The sequence below is a fragment of the Lupinus angustifolius genome, chromosome LG12 (assembly GCF_001865875.1).
Source record: "Lupinus angustifolius cultivar Tanjil chromosome LG12, LupAngTanjil_v1.0, whole genome shotgun sequence".
Taxonomy (NCBI): Eukaryota; Viridiplantae; Streptophyta; class Magnoliopsida; order Fabales; family Fabaceae; genus Lupinus; species Lupinus angustifolius.
Genome location: NC_032020.1, coordinates 16366516 through 16388527, shown reverse-complemented (window position 1 = coordinate 16388527; position 22012 = coordinate 16366516). Strand labels below are relative to the sequence as shown.

Here is a 22012-nt window from a genome sequence, read left to right as displayed (position 1 = left end):
TAATATTACGAAATCTAAATGGTATCTAACATGTAACAATCTAATTGATATTAATTCCATAAATGTACACAGCTTGAACATGACCTGCTTCTTGATTCTTGAGTAAAGGCACCAAATCTAAACTCACCACTATCCCATAATCTAACAACATTGCCGTTAATATCAGTTAAATCCTGCCACGTGTACCATCCATTCTCGTTCTCTCCTACTTTCAATTTCAACAACCTTTCCCAATTTTCCCACCACTCCGATTCACACCCATTATATCTAACGCCGTCTCCCTCTTCCCACTTCCCCACCACATTTAACACTTCTCCGTTATCACACTCCACATCATCCTCAAAATAAATGGTAACCTTCCCCTTCCTAACTCCGTCAACGTCATCGCAAACGTTAGCAACCATCGATGACGGAACACACGCTGGTTCAGTAGTAACGGCGTCAGACTCCAACACCTCAGGAATCGGGTCGGGTTGGTCGAAAACCGGAGAATGAGGAAGTTGTAGGAATTCGGGTTTGGTGGAAGAGAATTTCCAGAAGGTGGCGGCGGCGAGCCATGTCCATAAGTTGTTGATGAAGAGGGTGAGGAAATTGAAGGTGGAGTAGTTGAAAAGTAGAGCCTCAAAAGGAGAATCCATAGAGGCATTCATTTCTATAGTAATTGAATAATGTGAGAAAAATAGGAATGATATTTGTGGTTGTGGTGTTGAAGGGTTTTATGGAGAAGGGAATTGAATGGGATCTTAATTAAGATGCTCAGAATCAGCACCTAAGATGCCAAGGTACATGGCATATTTGTAACTGTACCTCTTCAGTCAAAAATATCACAATCACTAGCATAAAAAAACCATTCTACAAATCATGCTAACTAAATTAATCAAAATATAAAATAAAATAAGTTTTGTCTAGTATTAGTATAAAGATTTATATATATCATTATATTTTTTATTTGGATTGTTATTTTTAAAATATTAATTAAATATAAATAATGAATGATATAATATTAATATACAAAGCTCATAGGGTGTATACATTTTTTTCTATATTTTTTATGATAAAATAACAATAATAATGGCATGTTCCACGCTAGGGTGTGTAAGTTAACATTTCACAATCAATATATAGTAACTTCAAAAATTATTGTTTGAAGTGCATATAGAAATAAAAAAAAATCATTAATTTTATTATCCATTAGTTTTAAATAAAAATAATACATTAACAGTATAATTTTTTTACATTGAAATACATAAATATTAAATTATAAAAATGATTTTTTTGTATAAGAGAAATTATTATAATTCCAATTGATAAGATATGGAGACATAACTTTTGTTTAATGCAATAAAAGTAGGTGGAAAATGATGTAATAGTAGGATTTTTTGTTGTTGAGATTAAACTAATTTTTATCTTCAAAATGTATTATTCAACTTATTAAAAAGTGTTAGATTTCGTTTTAACCATTTTTTTTGAATCTACTAAACAACAATATTGTTATCACTTTAAAATATATTGTAAGATTTTTTATATTATCGTTATATTATTTATCATTAATTTATATTGTTTTTGTTTAAAAATCAATATTGATTAACATATGAATGTTGAATAATTTCTTGATAGTATAAAAAACATTCAGTACACACATATTAAATCTTATTGTTATATAATATTCAATGGATCCGTTTGGCACATTGATTTAATATGTATACGATGATAGTGTATGTATTTTTACACTGTCAACAAATTATTCATCATTGATTTATTAATTGACATTAACTCTCAAACAAAAAAGTTTAAAATTTATACACTGATAATGTAAAGTTTTTTACACTATCAACATATCATCTACACTATCAACACATCATCTACCATTGATTTATATTACTTTTGTTTGTAAGTCCATGATGATTAAAAAATCAACGGTGAATGAGTTGTTGAAAGTGTAAAAACCCTTACACTGTCAATATATACATATTAAATTAATCAATAGTGGATGATGTACTAACAATATACAAAACTTTACATCAATATATAGATTTTAAACTCTACCACCCTCTTAGCTGAAAGTTAAAATATCGATCCAGAGCTGATAAGTCCATTGAATAGTAAAAGAATTAAGGTCGAGTCATATAAACTAATTCATTGCACTAGAAAGTATGTTAGAAACTAATTGATCAAATGTGATGATAACGGTAGAATAGCATCAAAGAATCTAGGAATCAAATAGGTATAAAATATTAATGATACGATCGATAATGAAATTTATTGAGAAAAATAATTACACACCATAGAAAGTAATTAAGTCTTTAGCCATCCAGCGATATGATATTACTAGTTATAAAAAAATAGTTAAAAATATAAGTTATAGTTTCTCTAAGAATATTCTACCATTCAATTGGTTAACAGATTAATCATACACACACGATGCACTATGCATGCAGTAATATCACCATCTGTCTTAACGAAAGTTGTTAGGTATCTTGCCATCTGAAATGGGATATGGAATCAAAGATATCTCTAAGTAACTATAACCTTATGCAACAATTGAGGCTCAAATGTTACTATTTTTTCAATCGAACAAATGGAGTACCCGAAAAAAATAGTTCGTATTGAAGTTGAACCGAGAATATATGCTTGACGCTAGGCCCATTTCCAACAAGACAGCAGAAACAATCTAACTTCTTCCTTTCAGAACCACCGTCAGACTTCGGAGACCCATACATCTCTAAAGCCCAATCATTCTGACACATTTGTAAGTGGCCCAATCACTTATCCTAAAATAGAACATAACACTAAAGCAATTTCTATAATTGACCTACTTATGAGTAATTGGTGTCCTTAGGTGGAATGTTTTGATTTGGAATAATTTTTTTACTTAATATCTTAATGCAACTGTTATACATGCCCCTAGTTCCATAGTGAAGGATAAAAATTCTAGATCAATTCGATTTTAATAAATAATATAAAAAAATGTTATATTTTATTTTTATTTTTGTAATAATATCCGATTGGTTTAGGATAAAGAATGAGACACCTTTACGAACATAAGATAAACATTTACAACAAGAATCTTGAATACTACGTGCCAAACATTTATAACAAGAATATTGAATGTAATAGATAAGCTTGACTTTCATCCTTTGCTCTTGTAGTAGAGAATATGAGAGTTAATAGTATATCTCAAACATTTCAAGTTACTAGAAGAGATACATGCACGGTACCTTACAATTCAATCAATCTGGACAACTTTTATTATGTTTTCATTCTCAATCCTAACTTATCATAATCATATATTCATATGGCACCGTCCTATTAATTAATTGTTAAAGCAACGCCTAATGTTGCGTAATGCAAATGAAGATAGGAGAGCCACGAATATTATCATCATTATTATTTGCACCATAACCCCTCCATGCCTCTCGCTTTTTTATTTTAATACAACTTCTTGCTTTAATGTAGAAAGGTGACTTGTCAACTCATTGTCATTTGCATGTAAATGAATTATTAATAGTTAATCATGCTTACTCGAATGTGCAAAAAAATATTATAATAATAGAGGAACATTGAAGATGAATATACAAACCGATTGGACTAAGCAAACAACAAATGGATATTAGACAAAGTAAAAGGATCGAAGCAACAAAACAGCCCATTGTTTATTCATTAGTCTCGGACTTTTGGCTGGTTTCAAACTGAATAATTATATTTTACGTAAATATTAATTTCAGTCAAACTTATCAAACATGCTTTGTTTTTATAAATACGGTCTAAAATAATTGGGAAATTCTACAAAGTTTGACACCCAATAAGTCATTTGGACAAGTCATTCGAACTTTCCAACGAGTCATCGAAAAGATTTGGTGGATGTATATTCCAATAAAGAATAGATGCACCTAGAATTTCCCAAATAATTTTAGGCAATGATATATGTGGCTAAGACATTTAAACTATTTTGAAGAGTATAAATATAGGGTTTTTCACTAAGTTCATATATTAAAAGGTATCAGCATATAAGTAAATGGAATAAAGTATCTTCGGCTACAAGGATAAAATTATTTTTTTTATTCACTAAAATCAAGACATATGTCTTATTTAATTATTTTCTGCAAAAATATTTATAAAACTAAACAAAATAGTACATATGTTATATTTTTACTAGTCGGGAGATATAAGTTCTCATAAGAAAAAATGTGTAATATTTATGCGCTGACAATGAAAAAATATACACAGTCATTTAAATTACTTTTTGAAACTGAATGATAAATAATACAACAACAATGTAAAAACTATCGGTATATACATATTTTCTATAAGTAAAAATACATACAATTTATATTAGTCTTTGACAGATTTATAGGTAAATCTTCATATTCAAGCCCCGAAAATCATTTTTCCAAATTTTTTTTTATAAAACAAACAACACATATGAATAGTAGATTAGATCTTTATCGAATTTTAGACGAGGGGACACTTTTATTTTTCTTAACCTATCGCAACTCTATTACTCGAGTTTATTCACGGCACCTATTTTTCTTATCTAAAATTCACAGAAATTTTCAAAATTATTAAAAAAAAAGTAGTTTATTATATAATTTAGAATTTGGAATAAAAACTGAGTCGAGGTTGGTCCGTGGAAGTGAAAAGGACAGGAACATGGTTGCTGTATAAAAACGGTTGGGATGTTTGGTAGACGAAAACTGAAAAACAGAAACAGAACAACAACTACTGTATTTCCCTCTAAATCTTTGCACCCAAACATTTATCACGAGTTCTGAAGATTTCATTCTGTTATCGTTAAACCACAACTACATTTCTTGTATCTCAATTCCTCCATGCCATTCCTTCTTCCTTTTCGCAGCTAACACAATCTTCTTTCTCTATCAGGTTTCATTTTCTTTTCATCTCAACATTTTCAACATCACGAATCATTATAGATGTTTTTAAGTTTCAGTAATTGGTTAACCTTTTCATCTTCCATGCAATTATAGATTAAGTGTCTTGAATCTTTATAGTCTTTATTTTTCTTTAGGTATAGGACAGGATCTATAGCTTCCAATTTTGAAGAACATCACATCATCACTTGATTTCAAAATTCAGATAAATAAGTTGATACATAATTTGAATTGTTAGAAACCTAATAACTTTTTAAATACTGGTTGGATTCGTTTCAGTTAGTTGCGGAGATGTGATGTTCAGAGAGATGTGGATTATGTTTCATATATAGTTCGTTTCAGTTAGTGGAAAAACCGAAAGATGATATCATATATGCTTAAGAACAAGTTTATAGAACAATTGGTGCATAATTTGACAGTCTTGTGTTGAATTTGGGCAAATTGTTACTAGGATACTTCTTGCTATTGTGTTGAAAGTTAACCAATGGAAGATGCCGGAGGCTCGAAATTGAAGGCACTTGGGCAAATTGCGAGGCTAAAGGAAATGTTTCAGAAATGGCAAACTACCACTGTGGGCTCAAAAGAATTCGATGACCACTCTCATGTGAATCATGGGGGCATATCGCCAATGATTAACAAAAGGCTAACAAATCTTGTGTATTGTGACTCGGATGAGGAAAACTGCTACAGCCCTGAAGCGCCACATGATGTTCCCAAAGGATACTTGGCAGTCTATGTCGGGCCAGAGCATCGGAGGTTCATCATTCCCACCAGCTACCTTAGCCACTCTCTGTTCAAAGTGTTGCTGGAAAAGGCTGCAGAGGAGTTTGGGTTTGACCAATGTGGGGGATTAACAATCCCATGTGAGATTGAGACGTTCAAATACCTTCTGAATTGCATGGAGAACAATCAGAAGGAGGATCATGATGACACCAGTAAGTTAATTACAATATTTACCTTTCATTTCAGATAGATTCAGTGGAATCCTTGCAATATATTTCAATTACATTTACTAACATAGCTAATGGTTATCTTCACCAATAATGTTAGCATAAGCCAAGACACCTAAAGAACCACATGATTTATTTATTGGTTTTTGTCCTTTTAGAAAGCTATATGTGTGGTCTTAGGAGATGAAAGAAGAACATTTCTCTGGATAGAGAGATTGAGTCATTGAGACTGGAAGTGATGTCCATTCATTCAAGCTCAATTTCACAATCAAGACCTTCTAATTCAATTAAATGCCAATATCATCCTAAGCAATCATAGCATTTAATGTTCATTTAGCTTTTGAACAGATCTAAATTGTTTATTCCATATTTTATCCATTATGATTCTGCTCATTAGTCATCATTGTTATTTGTTCTTTTCCTGTTTCACTAAGCTTTAAACTCTTGGTTGATTTGCAGCTGGAAATACAGGAGCCATATAAAAGTAAGTAATTACTGTGGTCATTGTAGAGGTGCAGATCATAGTGCATCAGTGCTGGTTTCAAGTGTAAAAGGAGGGGAGGGGTCTTACTTCCATTTTTTGTTGTTTTGATTACTTGTGTGAAGAATGATAGACTACCCCAGTTAGAAAGATTTCTGATTTACTGGTTCTTTGCAACAATTGGCTAATTGAGCTGTTGTTAAACCTCTATGTACTCTCTGCTTTGGATTGGTATAAGAACTGCATCCAATTCTCCCCAAATTCATGTACTTTTGCTAACTAAAATTTGTTACCCTATTCAAATGGAACAGTGTTTAATGAACCATTCTCCACTCAGGGATGTGAAAAACTGAGTGTTTCTTTTTTATTATTAGAAGTGACTACTAGTAAGGTGATTCTCAAATCTCAAGCATATCATTTTTCTGATTAAGGCTTGGTTGACCACTTCACCTTATGTGGTTCATTGTGAGGTGCTGGCTTCTTCAATACTATTTACACACAACAAATCACATTAATTTTGCACAAGACTTGATTTGAAAATTAGGTAAAGTGTGTTTGGTAAAGTTGCTTCTTTTCTCATTTTGAAAGAAAATATAATTAACTTTGGTCATCATGTGGCCTTGTGGAATAATAATCTTCAATGAAATCCCGTTTTAGCTGTCCCAGCTCCATTCAGATTATATGCTTTATTATTTTAGTGAAAATGGCTAACGTGTCATTGATGTCCCGAAAATAAAGCACCCATCATTCTCTGTATCTCATAAGTGCACATGCTGCAGAGGTACCAACATGAATATAATGCAAACAATATCTTATTAGTTGATTATGAACCAGCTTTGTCCTTTTCTTTTGTCAACCTTTATGATTTATGTGCATTCTCAACTCAGAAACAGAGCAATTTGCATAACCATGTTATTGCAATAACTCAAGAACTCAACTCTTAATGACAATCATTATTGTTATGACTTAGATATGTGAAGAGAGTGTGAACTAAAATAATATAAATTGTCAGAAGCTTCTAACCTTTTGGGACTATCCATCAAATTGCCGTTAAAAATACAAGTAAAAGCAAGTACTTGCCTCTCTCCATTAATGTAGAGGATTCCTGTTCCAACCATAACGGTGGGTAGGCTAGCATTATTTTCTCATAAGAGCTTAGCTTATTACCAAAATGGTTTTAGGATATGTGATAGAGTTGTGAAACATTCTGTAGCACAAAAAATGTAGACATGTAGTCCTGATATTTGTATCACATCTTGAGAGATAGCACAACCAACATTCCTCCATTAATATAAGCATTCAATTTATAAATCAAATAAAAATTACTGATAAGGCTACATTACAATTTCACCTCTTCTTTGGTGTAAAGGAAAAGAATGGGAGATATGATATGTAATTGTTAGTTCGTTACATATATGATATATTATAATTTTATTGATAAACTATCTCATATTTTGTTTTACCTATGGAACAACACTGAAGTTTTGATTGGTAGGAAAGTGATTATTTTTATTGCTGTAGAAACTGTTTTTATGTACCATATTCATTCACCTGACCCCACTTCAGGAATCATTTCACTAAACTATTTTTCCCCTTCTTTTGAATATTTTGTTCCTTTTCGCTTTAGAGTATTCTAATGATGGGAGGTAGGTTGTTACTTCTAAACTTTCAAGACATGAAAATATACAATAGCTGGCAAGCTGCTCAACTTTTTTATGTTCAAAGTACCAAAGTTCAAGCCCCAACCTTTTAAGATCGACAAAGAAAGATTGTTACCAACTAGTGTTGTATAGCAATGTACCATTAGAGAACCAAAACAAAATGGCACAATTTTTTTAATTAATGGGAGTACAAACGTAACTAATGTTTCCAATAACTTAAAACACAACCTATCTCTTCTGAATCCTCTTTTTTTGTCGGATATAGTAATGCCACATACCTCAAATATTGCTGTTATAGGGTGGCAATGGCAACTAGGTAACGCGTTTCACACAGCTTAAAGATACTAATACGTGTGTAGTGTGTACTAAACTAGTTACTTGTCATCCACTTAATCCTCAAATTAAACTCCAATAATACTAACCAATAAAATCCTATGAGGAGTGTGCGAGTATATAAGGATAAACAAAGACATTTCTAACTACCTAATCATTAGTGTTCAGAAAAATTGTGTATCGCTCGCAGATAGCATATGTCTCGTCCATATTTTAAGCATTTAACAATGTTAGAGACTGGTCAGGCTAATGGAGAGGGGGAATTGCAGTTTTTCTCAATTATTGGAGAGGAGTCTCTTTCGTTAGAGACCCCTTTTATTATCTCTATGCATAAGATTTGCCTTCTGGTGCCTGCGCCCTTAAAAGAGGTTGACTTCATTGCTGAATATAAATGAACTTCTTTTGTAGGTTCCTCTGGCTGCAGGTTTGCTATGTTTTATACATGTGTCGTGTTTCATTTTCTATAAAATTATTTTTAAAAATAAACAAAATAACACACATGTCACATTTTTACTGACCAGAGAAGATAAGTTATCTCGATATATTATTCTCATTATAAAATTAAATACATTTAGATATCAGAACTCTACTATATACTATATTTAATAGTGGGCCATTTACGTGACTTTGAAAAAGTAATTGCAAACTCCATCACAAATTAGACCAGCAACTCAGTACAAAATACTTGTTGGCTTGTTTTTAGTATGCATGTTACCTTGTAGGGGGCAAAAAAGCTTAGAGTGATTTTATAAATGTATTTCATTGTTTTGAAATATTTCTCTTCCGTCCATTGTTTTTCAATAAATAACTCATAAACATATCCTAAAATAACTATAGGTGATATAACTAGGGAATACAATATGTCTGAGCCCCCACCTCATCATGGCCTCAACCAATCAATTTCTACACCTTCGTGGCATATACAAATAATACATTTTTATATTACTTGTTCAAAGTTGATTGGAACGGGACAGGGTTTGAAGATAGGGTGTGGGACAGAGGATCTCCGTCCGCATATACAAGTCTTAGGAATGGGGATCACCTTTCCCATTCCCTTCCCACTCGGTGTCCCCCATCCAATTAAAAAATTTAACTTAATTAAATGAAATGTTATAATAATATAAATTAATATTTTTATATTGTTCTATATAGTTTGATTGGCTAAGTATATGAGGACATGATTACTTTGGGACAAAAGATCCTTGTCCCAGTCTTAGCTCAAGGAAGGGTAGCAATTACAATTGACGAGAGTGTTGTTAATTTCCATTTTCTTAGCAAAATTAGACCTTGTAAACCATATACCAATTGCAATAATGTTCTCAATATAATAAAACGTTCACATTTGGGAATTTGATTGTTGGATAAATTTAAATATGAAGTCTTACATTATCTTAAGATTTTTGGTTTAATATCTATGTGACTTTCTATTCTTTCAATATCCTAGTAACAATGAGATTGACCGGTAGTTAGAGACTATCTAGTCGCGGTTAGGTCCAAAACTGATACAGAAGTTCCATGAAGGTTTCATAGTTTCACTGCAAATTTATGTTCCTTAGCTTGGACAAAAAAAGTTTTGGCAGTATCCTATTCACATTGATTGTCATTATGCTTAGACTGTTAGACAGTACTATATGTCTATATTATATGATTAATATAAAGCCAAGCTTTATCCACAAGCACATTAAAGATTAATGGTGAACCACTCTTTCTCCTCTGATTAACCTTAGTTATTGCTACTGAAGTACTACCTAAATTTCAATCATAAACAGAATTTGAGAAGTATTAATAATGTGTGTATATATATAATTTTAAAAAAATATTACAAGGTTAAAGGTTTCTGCAAACCACGTGAAAATCGTTATTACAAAAAAAACTATTGTAGCAATAACTGTCCAATGGTGGTGGGGTAGCATCAACAAGCGTAGAAATCAACGAGTTCATCAAGAGACTCAGGTTGAGGATCAGCATTGTGAAGCATCCATAGCAAGTGTTCGAAGAGAACAACCTCACATGCCACATTGATGTTATCGTGCTCTTGTTGTTGTTGTTGTTCGTCACGTGATCTCTCCACGAGTTCACGGAAGAGAGGGTGGTCGACGACGTCGGAGGTGAGACGGTAGAGGCGGCGGGATTTACCGACGTAGACAGGGTGGAGGTCTGAGATGGGAACGGTGGTAACGGTGTTGTGTTTGTTGTTTCCGAATGAGTTCCATTTCTTGAGAACTGACTTAAGCTTCATTAGCTTCCCAACTTTTGCCATGTCAAAGTGATGTAAATGAGAAAGAGGGAAAGAGATTTAAGTCAATGAATAACAAGAGGGAGTGAAGGTTCCTCCTATATATATAATATACAGAGGGGTCAAATGGTCAAATGGATAAGGCAATCCTTACAATAATAATCATTTTCTTTATTTTTTATTTTTTGAATTGACAAAATGTCATTTGTTTGTTTGGAATTTGGAGTTAGAAGAGATATAAAAAGATTAATTCCTTATCTATAAACATCAAATACTATCAACCGAACAAAATGTGAACTTAATTTTAAATTTTTTTGTCTTCAAAATATGAAGGGGAATATATCTTTCAATAATATATATATATATATATTCCTTCAATTATAATAAAGTTATACTTTTATCACACACAAAATATACTAAAAAAATTAGTTAAAAATAAATAGACAAATGTATATTTGTTTCTCTATTAATGAAAATTGAAGATAATTTTATTCTAACTAAGTGGGTGGAATGACTTATATGCAATAACACTTGTATTCTTATATCAAGTGGCACAAGACAATTTTACACTATTATTGATTTCTAATAGGACTCTAGGGAAATGATATCAAAAAACAAAGAAAAAATTATATGTAATAACTTGTATTTTTACATCAAATATGATAAGGTAATTTTATCCTTAAAATTAAAAAGAAAAACCGCACTATTATATTTATTATTAATGGAGAGGAGCTCAACTCTATTGTGTATATTGTGAAGATAACTAAAATCTTTGTCTGCACTATTATCTACTCTAATTGAAAATAAGTGTTGTGTGTTAATTAATTGGACTTCACTTAGTAATATTTCCATAATATTTCCAAAGAGAATCAATGGCTCTCTTCAGAACGGGCGCCAACCAATCAGTGCTAACAACTATCGCTTTAAATCAGAAGAATACCAAAGTCAGCACATTTTTTAAGTTGTTGAACAAAATAAAAAAAGCATTGCAACAAAATAACATTCACAATTAAAATATTCGGTAGGTAAGGCATTTAAAAATCTGAAAGTATGTTGCCCATCCAATGTATATGGACCATTTAAAAATCAGAAGAATACCATTAATATCTATTCATAAAAAGATATTTACACTAACCGAGTAATAATTATTTATACTGTTATTGAATAATTTGTTATTCGTTTTTAATCATTATTTGTGAATAAAAACAATACAAATAGATAATATACTATATGTGTATAAATATTTATACTAATATTTAGATGGTATAGATGGAAAGCAACTAACTTATTTAGTAGGGTTTGTTTTCTCCTCTATTCTTAAAATGTTGGTAAAATTGGCAAGGGGTGGAAACTGAAATGTAAAAGACCAAATGGTTGTGGTGTTTTAGAGGTCTCTTGGGCCTGAATAAATCAAAATTTTGTGTTTAGATCGACATATAGTTAAATAAGAGTTCAACTCATTTATTGTTAAAAATTAGGGAGTAAAGGTTGGTAGAAATTCGTCTCCTTAATTTTGAGTATTCTTAACTTTTTCTGGATTAATCGAAATTTAATGTAACTTGTGAATATTCCTAGTTATTTTGTCCAACATTTCTAAATGGCTATTCATAGTTAGACTGTTTATTAATATAATTAACGGAAGTGGTTTGAAATTAGTAGTTTATTTTCCTAAAAAACTAAGACAATTAAGGGTAAATACGTTACTGCCCGCAAAACCTTTCTACATGAACTAGCCTATAGGCTATAACAACGTTTGAAAGAGACACAAGGTGTTCTGGGGCAGAGCCATGTGAGCAACACATGAACTCAGCATGTCCCATATGGTTGAACCATCATAGGCTCATACATTCATATGATTAAAGAAATCATGGCACCCATATTCATGGCAAATGCATTGCCATGTGAATTTCGCAACAAAAAAAATGCAATCGGTATTCTATGAACCTGAAACATAAATTGCGACCATACTTTTTTGAACATAGGTGTATTTGGACTTATTGTGGCACGCATGAATTAATCACAGTATAATGTCATATTATATCATACGTGTATGTACTAAGAATAAACATATATCATTTTTTAATATGATATAACGTCAGAGCTTATCCTTAATCATGAAAGTAACTATTAAAAAAAGCATCAATCGCCGATCAGAGTCTTGTCATCTTATGACTAAGTTCTAAGTGAAGATTAAGATAATTTAAACTATTAATATACTTGAATTTTCTTGAGTTATGTGGCCATTTTAATTTGCCAATCAAAACTAAGAATTGTACATTTGTCAAAGTAGGGGAGCGAGATCATTGATTCGAGAATAGAAGGAGAAGAATTTCAATGGCTTGTTTGAGAGTTGAATTTTAGAGGGGAAGGAAGGAAAAATGAAAGACTTGAGAGCCATGAAATACACTTGTGAGATGACTCTCAAGCCTTTCATTTCACTTCTTTCCCCTCCAAAATCCATCTTCCAAACAAACCCTTGAAGTTCTTCTCATTCTATTCTCGAATCAATGAGTATTTGCTAATAAATAAAAAATAGCGATTTATTTTAATTTAATTTTAAAAAACATACATCAAATCGACATGTCTATATATAACTGGGTAAAATAAGATTATGACCACTAAATTGAAACATGTGATCTCCATCCAAAAATGATTCAATTAAGGAAATTTAAATATTCTCCTTATCATTAATCCTAAATTAGTATAATAATGTACAACTACTCATAATAATGTACAACATAAAACACCTACACAACATTATTATTTAGACACATGTAATTAGATACTTAAAAGTGAGAATTAGTTAGGTTAGAATTATTGCGTGGTTGGATACTAACAATCTTGATTATAAATCAACCAATAATTTAACAAATATCCATAATAATTTTAATTTATAAATTCAACATGTAATATTAATATTTATGCTCTATTAGTGTAAAGATTTATATACATATATTATATTATTCACCATTCAATAAAGTTATTTTTTAAAGAATTAATAATGACCAAATATAAATGTTGGATAATAAAATAATAATATATAAAACTCATAAATTGTTATCGCATACATTTTTTCCTCAAAATGCTTATTGGAGGATTGGTCGACTTACAATAATTTCTTCTTAAGAGGGACAACTTGGATTTTATGGCAATGAAGGTTTTCTCCTTGTAAGTGACAGAATCAGGTGGATGTTTCAGAAAGAAAATATGATTCTGTATAAGATATTAAAATCACTGTTGGATTATATAGCAATATCTCTCCCATGTGCTTGATGTTACGTGAGATCATAGTGTTTCTACAACATGCTGATTGATTGCATTTATTTAGCATTATTAATTAAAAACCGGATTATATGTATTTTGGAGGTGACTATATGTTAATAAATTCTGGATAGTTTCATCTTCATATACTGAGTGGGATGTGGGAACCCAATAATGGATTGTAATTTATATATAGAGTATATCAGAGATTGTTCAGATTATACTTTCTTTGGATTCCTCATTATCATTTCAGTAATCATTCATAGGTTTAAGATCTTAATAAGCTTAATTAAAAAAAAAAATCCATACTCTATGTTTAAGTTCCTTGTACCAAGACAAAACTAAAAAAATCCTTCTATAATCTCTCTCTCTATGCTTTAGTTTAGACTTTAGAGGACTTTGATTGTCGACAACTTTTTTAAATATTTGAGATAAATATTTGCCAAACAAAACCTGTTTGACACATAAAATTGGAAATATAGTTCAATACTATAGTATCCAATCCATTTTCCAAAACTTATATATGCAAAGAATTAATTTGTATAATTATAACTCTAAATTCAAAGTATAAGTTGGTTGGATAGTCTCATTTAGAGTACTCAAAAGATGCTCTGTAGCATAGAACATTTTCCTTTTTTTAAATGGGTTACGAGGTTGTTAAAGACCTCTAACTTCGTTAGACTTTTATAATGATCAAAAGTCAATAGTATGATTTCTGGGATTAACACTTATTAGAATGATAATTACATATTAAAGAATGATTAGTCTCTTACCTATAATATGAGATGATATATTTGATAGTACAAAAAAAACTTTCTACTAGCATGATATTCTACTTGCTGAATATATAAGAGTGTACTTTCTAACTCATCATTAATCTACAAGTGTTAATATTACATTTTTGTAAATGTAAGATGAGTTTACTATCAACCATCCATTTATATTAAAAAGTCAATGATATATGAATAGTAGATGATGTATTAATAGTATAAAAAAATTCTACCGTGTAAATGTATATATTTTTTCCATGAAAGATTTATAAGTTAAATTTAAAGATAATATATCATTACTCACATTTTATACCCTTATTGCAAGTGTGGCAGGACTTGCGAGAGCTCATTTTCGTAGACCAATAAGTTGAAGAACATGATTCGAAAGAAGCGCCCAACATGGGATATGGAAATTGGGCCTTTCTTACAAATTCTAGATTGTCGTACCCTTCGGTTTAATGAACATGAGAGGAGGACATCATTTCCTTTTTTGAAGAATAATAAAATTGGTGATGTTATTGTCTTGTTTATTTCCAACCTTATATATAGATTGTATGTAGATATTAATTTAAAAAAAAGTAGAGAAATATACTATATATGCGTCCAATATTAGAGTTTAAAACATGTACCGACAGTGTAAAGTTTTTTAAACTGTCAATACATTATCTACCATTGATTTATATTGATTTATATTACTTTTGTTTGATAATAAATGATAATTAATAAATCAATGATGAATAATTTGATAACAGTATAGAAAACACATACATTATTAATGTATACATATTAAATCTCAAATATTAGGGCATAAGGATGAGGTTAAGGACAAATAGCTAAGGAAATGTCGAAGACTATATACATGTGTAACATATTCATGAGACAACACAAGTATATATGTCCATTTTTTTTTAATGAATAGTATTATGCCCAAATTGCAATCTAATAATGAGAACTGAATTCTAACGTCAATTTTCACCCTTTTCTCTCTCTTTCTCTCCTTTTTCTAATGATAGTGATAAGTATCACATATGAAATTGTAATAGATTACTCTACTAGTGCTTCATTGTTTAGTTTATTTTAAGGATAAAGAATAAAAAGGTAAAGCAAATGATAAGATAAAGTTGAAGAGGAATGTAGACATCAATCAAGTAAAGAAGGCACAACTTCAAATAGAATTGATGAGGGTATACTTACCCAAACTCCAATCATGCAAAAGGAAAAGGAAAAGAAAAATACTAGTTTTTTTCTTTTATCCAAAGCCTAATCACAAAATCAAAATCATTGACATTATTTATGAAACTCAACAGACAATGAAAACAGGAAAATGCCGGATCCTCCATTTCTTTATATACTCTTCAAGCCTTGGTTTACTCCTCCACAGCAAGGGGCACAGACTCAGCCTGATATTACAAGAATCACAAAAATACATTAGTCAGTTAAAATATATTTGAAGGGGACCCATAACTTGTATTGCTGTTATCTAGAGATATGAGTCATTGCACAACAAATCTTTTTTTATCTATAGCATTAATTGGCACACCAAGAAAGAAAAAGAAAAACTTGATTGGACAAAACTTATGTAACAATTTGTGTTATGTACTTAAAAGAACATCATAAACACAACAATATCTAATTTTGTCCTTGCATGAAATACTTAAAAGGTCAGATTGAAGAGGGTGGTGGGAGAAGTATACCAATTTGCGGTACTTGAGAGCATAGAACATCTCAAGGTAGCGGCGGCTTTCACGGTGGTCAAGGTTAGACACATGTTTCCAGAAGCCGTAGACACCGGTGAGTGTCAGAAGCCTCTCAGAGTAGATTTGCCATGTATACCTTTGAAGCCAAAGGAAAAAAGAAAAGCTCAATCAAAATACATACAAACTAATTAAAACAATCAACTTGGGCAAGACACAACAATAGTAGCATTTAGTAGACATGCAAGAATAGGATGGAATAAAAACTATGTTCTGTTCTGTATTTGGTAAATTTTGACAGAGAAATTCCATCCTATTCTGTCTGCACGATGTACTTACTTCTCTTCAATACGGCGCAGGCCTCCATGGGAGATTTTGTCCCAGTGAGATGGATCTGCCTTAGACTTCTCAAAGAATTCAACAAGAAGATCAGCAGCACGGTCACCATGATAAGGGTCAATGTGGTATCCAGATTTTCCATGCACAATGATCTCAGCAGGACCACCATTGCATGTAGCAAAAGTTGGCAAACCACAAGTCATGGCTTCAACAACAGTCAGACCAAAAGCTTCATACACAGCAGGCTGCACAAAAGCACCCTTTGTGTCACAGATCACACGGTAAAGCTCTCCATTCCTTACTCTATTCATCTGAGATGAAATCCATCTGAATTGTCCATTCAACTTGTATGTCTCAATGAGGCCATACATCTTCTTCATCTCAGCTTTCTCTTCCAGGTCCTTGGACTCCTTCCTCCTGTCTCCGGCCACGACAACAAGGTTCACCAACTCACGCAGGCGAGCATTCTTACCATACCACTCCACAAGTCCTGTAATGTTCTTCACACGGTCCAACCTTGCCATGGTGAAGATAATAGGCTTGTTGCGGTCCTTCAATACACATCTGATACAATGACACTAGATTAGATAAATGTTTCTATGCCAACGTAAGGGATAACAGTTTTGCAGAAATGAGGAGAGAAACTAACATGTGCTCTTCATTCTCGACTGAGCTGTAAAGAAGCTCTTCAATCTCGGGGTGGAAGGATGTCAACCGACGGCTAGTTTCAGTGTATGGGAAGTAAATGGTCTGGTCAGCTCCAGGAGATACAATATTGAACTTTGGATCAAAAACATCGATACCATGTACAACACGGTAGAGTCCAGGAAGGGTGAAGGCAGTGTGACTCTCATACTGTCCAACGGTATCCTTGCTGTAGAAGTTAGGAGATAGAATAATTTTAGTTATCTATAACCAATGAATGAAATTGTGCAAAAGAACAAACAAAAATAGTTAAAAATGAAGGGATAACTAACTTTCCAGCAATCTCTTGGAAGGTACTAGTGATAATGAAGTCTGTGTGGTTCATTGCAAAAAGATCAGCTGTGAATTGGGAGGAGAAGTGATATTTCTCGTCAAATTTCTTCCAGTAAATGTCAGATTCAGGATATTTGGTCTTCTCAAGTGCATGAGCAATGGTACACTACAATCATAGAGGAAAAAGAAACTTAGGCCTCTGAGATCCAACATATAGTCAATAAGAGGTTACAACTTCAACTAGATAGCAAGCGTCTATGTAGACAAACCTGAGTGACACCTAATTTATGTGCCAACAAAGAGGCAACAATGTTTCCATCACTATAGTTCCCAACAATCAGATCCGGCTTGCCTTGCAACTCCTTGGCAAGTTCATGGGCAACATCCTAATGACAAGAAATAGTTAGCTTAGATGTTAAATTCATGAGAAAACAAGAAAATGGTCGAAGCATGTACCAATTATGAGTCAAAATTTTACCTCAGTGTAAGTTTCTAGGTAGGGCCAGACTTCAAATCTGGAGATCCATTTGCGTACAATTCCCTTCTCAGTTCTAAAGGGAACTCGAAGAATGTGGCAATGTTCAGTATCATATACCTTCTCAAGACGTTGGCCACAAGTAGTTCCTACTGCCTCAGGGAGAAGACGGGTGATCTGCATTTAACAGCATCCACAATCAACAACAATTAGAGAAATATCCAAACACTATACACAGAAATAGGCTTACTCTTCATAAAAATACACAAGGACTTACAATGAGAATGCGAGGGACGATATCCAAGCCTTGTTGCTTAATGCGTTTCAGCATCTCATTCTCCAAAGCACGAACTTGATCCAAGATGTAAACAACCTGGATTTCAGAAACAAGGAAAGCATCTAAATTACTAACTCCTTGATAGATACAATCATACAATAGAATGAGAATAATACACAAGGAGCATTTAATCTCAACTAACCTGGCCACCAGTGTCCGGGTATCCTAAGACATTATCTTGGGCAAAGTAACCATGGGGAGAAAGGATAACAACATTGAATACCATAGGGATTCTTCCAAGGAATGTCTCAAGTGTGCAAGGGTCAGGTGCCTCGAGAAGATCCAATAGAAGTTGGATCATCTCAAGGACACGCTCGACTGTGTCTCCCCACCCTCTCTCCAAACCAATCTCCTGGAATTTGAATTCAAATTCTGAGTAGGGTGTTTCAGGAGCAAGTGTGCCAAGATACTCTTCAGCTTTCCGGAGCACATTTTGAAGAGAATCTGGAGTCTGAATTCTGTCATTCAACATCAATGTCTGCACATGTAACAAATCTTTGTCAGAAAATAAAAAATACACATAAAATCAGTACTAAAACTATATGTAAAGGAATAACTACCATTCCTGCTATTAAAAATGCATCCACCCTTAAATACACATAGCATTAGATTTGTATTATAGATCTGATTATTAGACATGTTATGAAGTACAAACATGAATGTGGACAATCAAAGTCATTAAACTGTTGAACAAAATGCCTTCACAAGCAATTATTGTTAATTGTTGCCACTAAATAAGGGTACCAAAGGCGGGTTGAATTTATGCCTGATAACATCAGTCTTGTTACGGTCTTGCTCAAATATTCAAATTAACGGGAGAAAATATGTATGTACCTTTCCGTTGTAACTGTGGGATCTGAGGAATTCCAGAAGAGGGTGCAAGCTCTCCTTGTCATGGAAGAGTTTGGCAGAAAGGTGGCGGTTGAGGAATTGCACACCATTTCCAATTGATTTGTTCAGAGTTGGCCGAGGAAAAGATGCATTAAACGGTTCAAAGTCCAATTCAAGCACAAAGTTACCATTGGAACTGCATTAAGAGTGAGAGAAATTATTTTAATCCGTAGTAACGAAAACATGTACCATTAAACTCAAAGGCTCAAAAGCTCAAAAGCCTTAATTAATTACCTTCCTTCAACAAGTTCCTCCTTGAATTTCAGGTACTCGGCAGCTTGCAACTCCTCAACAACAAGAGCATGCACATTTACTTTCAGGTACTCCCAAACACCAGGCCTAGGACGAACAGCCAAAGCAACCCATGGTGATAAAACTATAGCTTCCTATAGTGTATCAAAAACACACAAATAAATCAACAAAATCACGCAACAAGTAATAATATTTTCACACTAGTTTTGCTCACACCACTGATGTGATAAAAAAAAAGTTGTGAGATAACATTTTCCATGCTTATAAACTCAGAGAGAAAGGTACCTGTGTTGATCTCAGAACTTCACCAAAGGGACCATCACTTAGCTTCTGTCTGTTCTCCTCAGCGATTTCTTCAAACTCAGCAATGATTTCATGGTGTTGCAGGAGTCCCTTACCCTTGCCTTCAATTCTTTTTAAACCATAACATCATCAGTGTTAGAATACATGCTTCAACAAAACTACAGACTTTGATCAAAAGGGTTATAAAAAAAATTGATTTTGATAAGGTACCTTGAGAGAAGGGCCAGAATTTCATTCCTGCTAGTAGTGAGGGTTTCATCAATCCTTTCGCGGAGACTGTGAACTCGAGTCAAACGATCAGTAGCCATTGTCACTCAGAAAAACCTTAAACTGCAACAACAGATCAGTTCAATAATCAGATCAAGATTATACAGAATAGAATGTTAATCAATAATCATTATGATCATAGTTCATTACAAAATCATTAACCAAAACAAGTGAAAATATATAGAAAACTTCAACGAATTTAATAAAACTTGATAGGATTTCAATTTTCAACCAATAGTCAAGGCCTACTCCACCACTATCACCAACCACATGTCCTATAGAAATATTAATTGCATATTTTATATTCAACCTTTGCTCAACTAAGATTTCAACCTTGAATAGTGCAGGAGAATAATATGAAGATGCTTTTTCTTTATTCCAACTTTCTTTTAATTATTGTATTGACTATAACTGCAAGAGCAAGCAGAAACAAAATGCTTTATCTCTTTCCCTCAGAAATAAAAAAACAAATCAATTATTCCATTCCAAGCTTAACCATCATAAAACAACTAGTTAGATACTGAGCATAGTTTTGGTTCAAAAATAAGAATTTAATAATGACAAACTAACAAACAAGTTCTCAGTTCAAGGGAAGTTTTTAGAACTAAGAAGTTATCATCTTTTGTTTTTCTAACATGCAAGTATCATGTGAGAAAAAAGTAGCAGAGACCCTTATGATCAAGCCATAGAGTGAGATGAATCTAATGGTCACAAAACAATGGACATGCAGAAAAGGTGGTGAACAGAACAAGGAAACATGAAACGTTAGAAACAAAAGAGAAAAAAGATATCAGAACTTGAGAAAAAAAGACAAGAGAGACAACTCAACATAAGAAAGAAAGAGAAAAAAGGATACCTCTGGAAACAGAATAAACGCAAAATAGTAAATGGGGTAAAGAGAAAAGAAGAGTGGATGAATAAATGAGGTGCTATATCACTCAATTTATAGACTTGAAACCCAAGCAGAATCGGAATTTCAGACACACTGTATACTAATTGATGTTAATATATCTGGATTTGACAATGTAAATATTATATACGATTAATATATCATTCATTTTTTATTTAGATGTTTTTTAAAATTTAATAATAATAATTAAAAATAAATGATAGATGATGTAGTGATAATGTAAAAACTCTTACACTGTATACTTCTTTTTCTCATAGTAATTAATATTAGTATTTAATTATCATTATCAATAGAAAAATATGATTAATCTACTAGAGTCCCCAAAGGTCAAAAAACTCTTGTTCTTTTTTCTTTCTTGCCCCCACCGAGGGTTGTTTTGTAAATGCATGGTGTATTTCTTTTTAGCAAATACATGCATGATACATGACATGTCAATAATGTCATATCCGTATTTCTTTTGGTATATTATATTATTTATAGTACTAAAAATAATCTTTTTAGATCAACTTTCCAACTATATATGGTTTTTTTTTTATGAAATGGTGTGCAGAAAGGTATGCGAGTGTAAGGGAGTCATATATGATATTGTAATATTTATATCGCTCCATGTACTTCGTACTTTTTATTGGTTAAAAAAGTAAAAAAATTATATATATTAACTTTACATTTTTTATAATAACAATAAATAAGTATATTGAGTAATACACATATTAGGATAGAAGATGTTATCTTCATATAAGGAGAGCTTAAAGCACATCTTGTATTTGAGTTTATAATTAGGATTCTCTATAATATTTGAGAAACAAGTTCTTGTTTTACACTTACATTGAAGGATAAAGGTGTTATATAATTATTTTTAAAAGATAAAAGTGTCATATCCTTATGTTTTTTCATATTCTTTGTCATGTAGTTGTCTCTCTGGTACTCAAAAGAATCTTAAATCCTCAATTTATGTATCGCTTCGTATATTACTCATATATCAGTT

At 32.2% G+C, this 22012-nt stretch overlaps 4 protein-coding genes across 6 annotated transcripts; 1 reads left to right on the top strand and 3 right to left on the bottom strand.

Moving 5' to 3' along the window:
* Positions 1–769, bottom strand: LOC109361717. The gene has a single exon (XM_019607249.1). The coding sequence runs from the start codon at positions 648–650 to the stop codon at positions 51–53; it is 600 nt and encodes a 199-aa protein (XP_019462794.1). The 5' UTR covers positions 651–769; the 3' UTR covers positions 1–50.
* On the top strand, positions 4694–6642 carry LOC109361725. Of its 2 annotated transcripts, none has more exons than XM_019607264.1 (3): positions 4694–4881; positions 5341–5824; positions 6299–6642. In XM_019607264.1, exons 2-3 carry the CDS (start codon positions 5374–5376, stop codon positions 6319–6321), a joined length of 474 nt encoding a protein of 157 aa, XP_019462809.1. In that variant the 5' UTR covers positions 4694–4881; positions 5341–5373; the 3' UTR covers positions 6322–6642. The 2 variants fall into 2 exon arrangements, with proteins under 2 accessions (XP_019462809.1, XP_019462808.1); XM_019607263.1 differs by having other exon boundaries at positions 5169–5824.
* On the bottom strand, positions 10216–10602 carry LOC109362096 (auxin-responsive protein SAUR50-like). Its single transcript, XM_019607664.1, has one exon. The coding sequence runs from the start codon at positions 10572–10574 to the stop codon at positions 10227–10229; it is 348 nt and encodes a 115-aa protein (XP_019463209.1). The 5' UTR covers positions 10575–10602; the 3' UTR covers positions 10216–10226.
* Positions 15726–21103, bottom strand: LOC109362433 (sucrose synthase). 2 transcript variants are annotated; one of them, XM_019608228.1, is made up of 15 exons: positions 20974–21059; positions 20451–20528; positions 20061–20180; positions 19833–19959; positions 19530–19681; positions 19239–19431; positions 18547–18882; positions 18345–18440; positions 18071–18244; positions 17862–17978; positions 17592–17758; positions 17264–17488; positions 16615–17178; positions 16276–16414; positions 15726–15981 (listed from the first exon to the last, which is right to left on the bottom strand). In XM_019608228.1, exons 3-15 carry the CDS (start codon positions 20156–20158, stop codon positions 15949–15951), a joined length of 2421 nt encoding a protein of 806 aa, XP_019463773.1. In that variant the 5' UTR covers positions 20159–20180; positions 20451–20528; positions 20974–21059; the 3' UTR covers positions 15726–15948. The 2 variants fall into 2 exon arrangements, with proteins under 2 accessions (XP_019463773.1, XP_019463772.1); XM_019608227.1 differs by lacking the exon at positions 20451–20528 and having other exon boundaries at positions 20974–21103.

Coding starts and splice junctions, on each gene's coding strand:
- LOC109362096 (XM_019607664.1), bottom strand. CDS start 10,574: ATGGCAAAAGTTGGGAAGCTAATGAAGCTTAAGTCAGTTCTCAAGAAA.
- LOC109362433 (XM_019608227.1), bottom strand. CDS start 20,158: ATGGCTACTGATCGTTTGACTCGAGTTCACAGTCTCCGCGAAAGGATT. Junction 19,682..19,832: donor AAGTTCTGAGATCAACACAG/GTACCTTTCTCT, acceptor GATACACTATAG/GAAGCTATAGTTTTATCACC. Junction 17,489..17,591: donor TTCCAAGAGATTGCTGGAAA/GTTAGTTATCCC, acceptor TAACTTCTACAG/CAAGGATACCGTTGGACAGT.
- LOC109361717 (XM_019607249.1), bottom strand. CDS start 650: ATGAATGCCTCTATGGATTCTCCTTTTGAGGCTCTACTTTTCAACTAC.
- LOC109361725 (XM_019607264.1), top strand. CDS start 5,374: ATGGAAGATGCCGGAGGCTCGAAATTGAAGGCACTTGGGCAAATTGCG. Junction 5,825..6,298: donor GGAGGATCATGATGACACCA/GTAAGTTAATTA, acceptor GTTGATTTGCAG/CTGGAAATACAGGAGCCATA.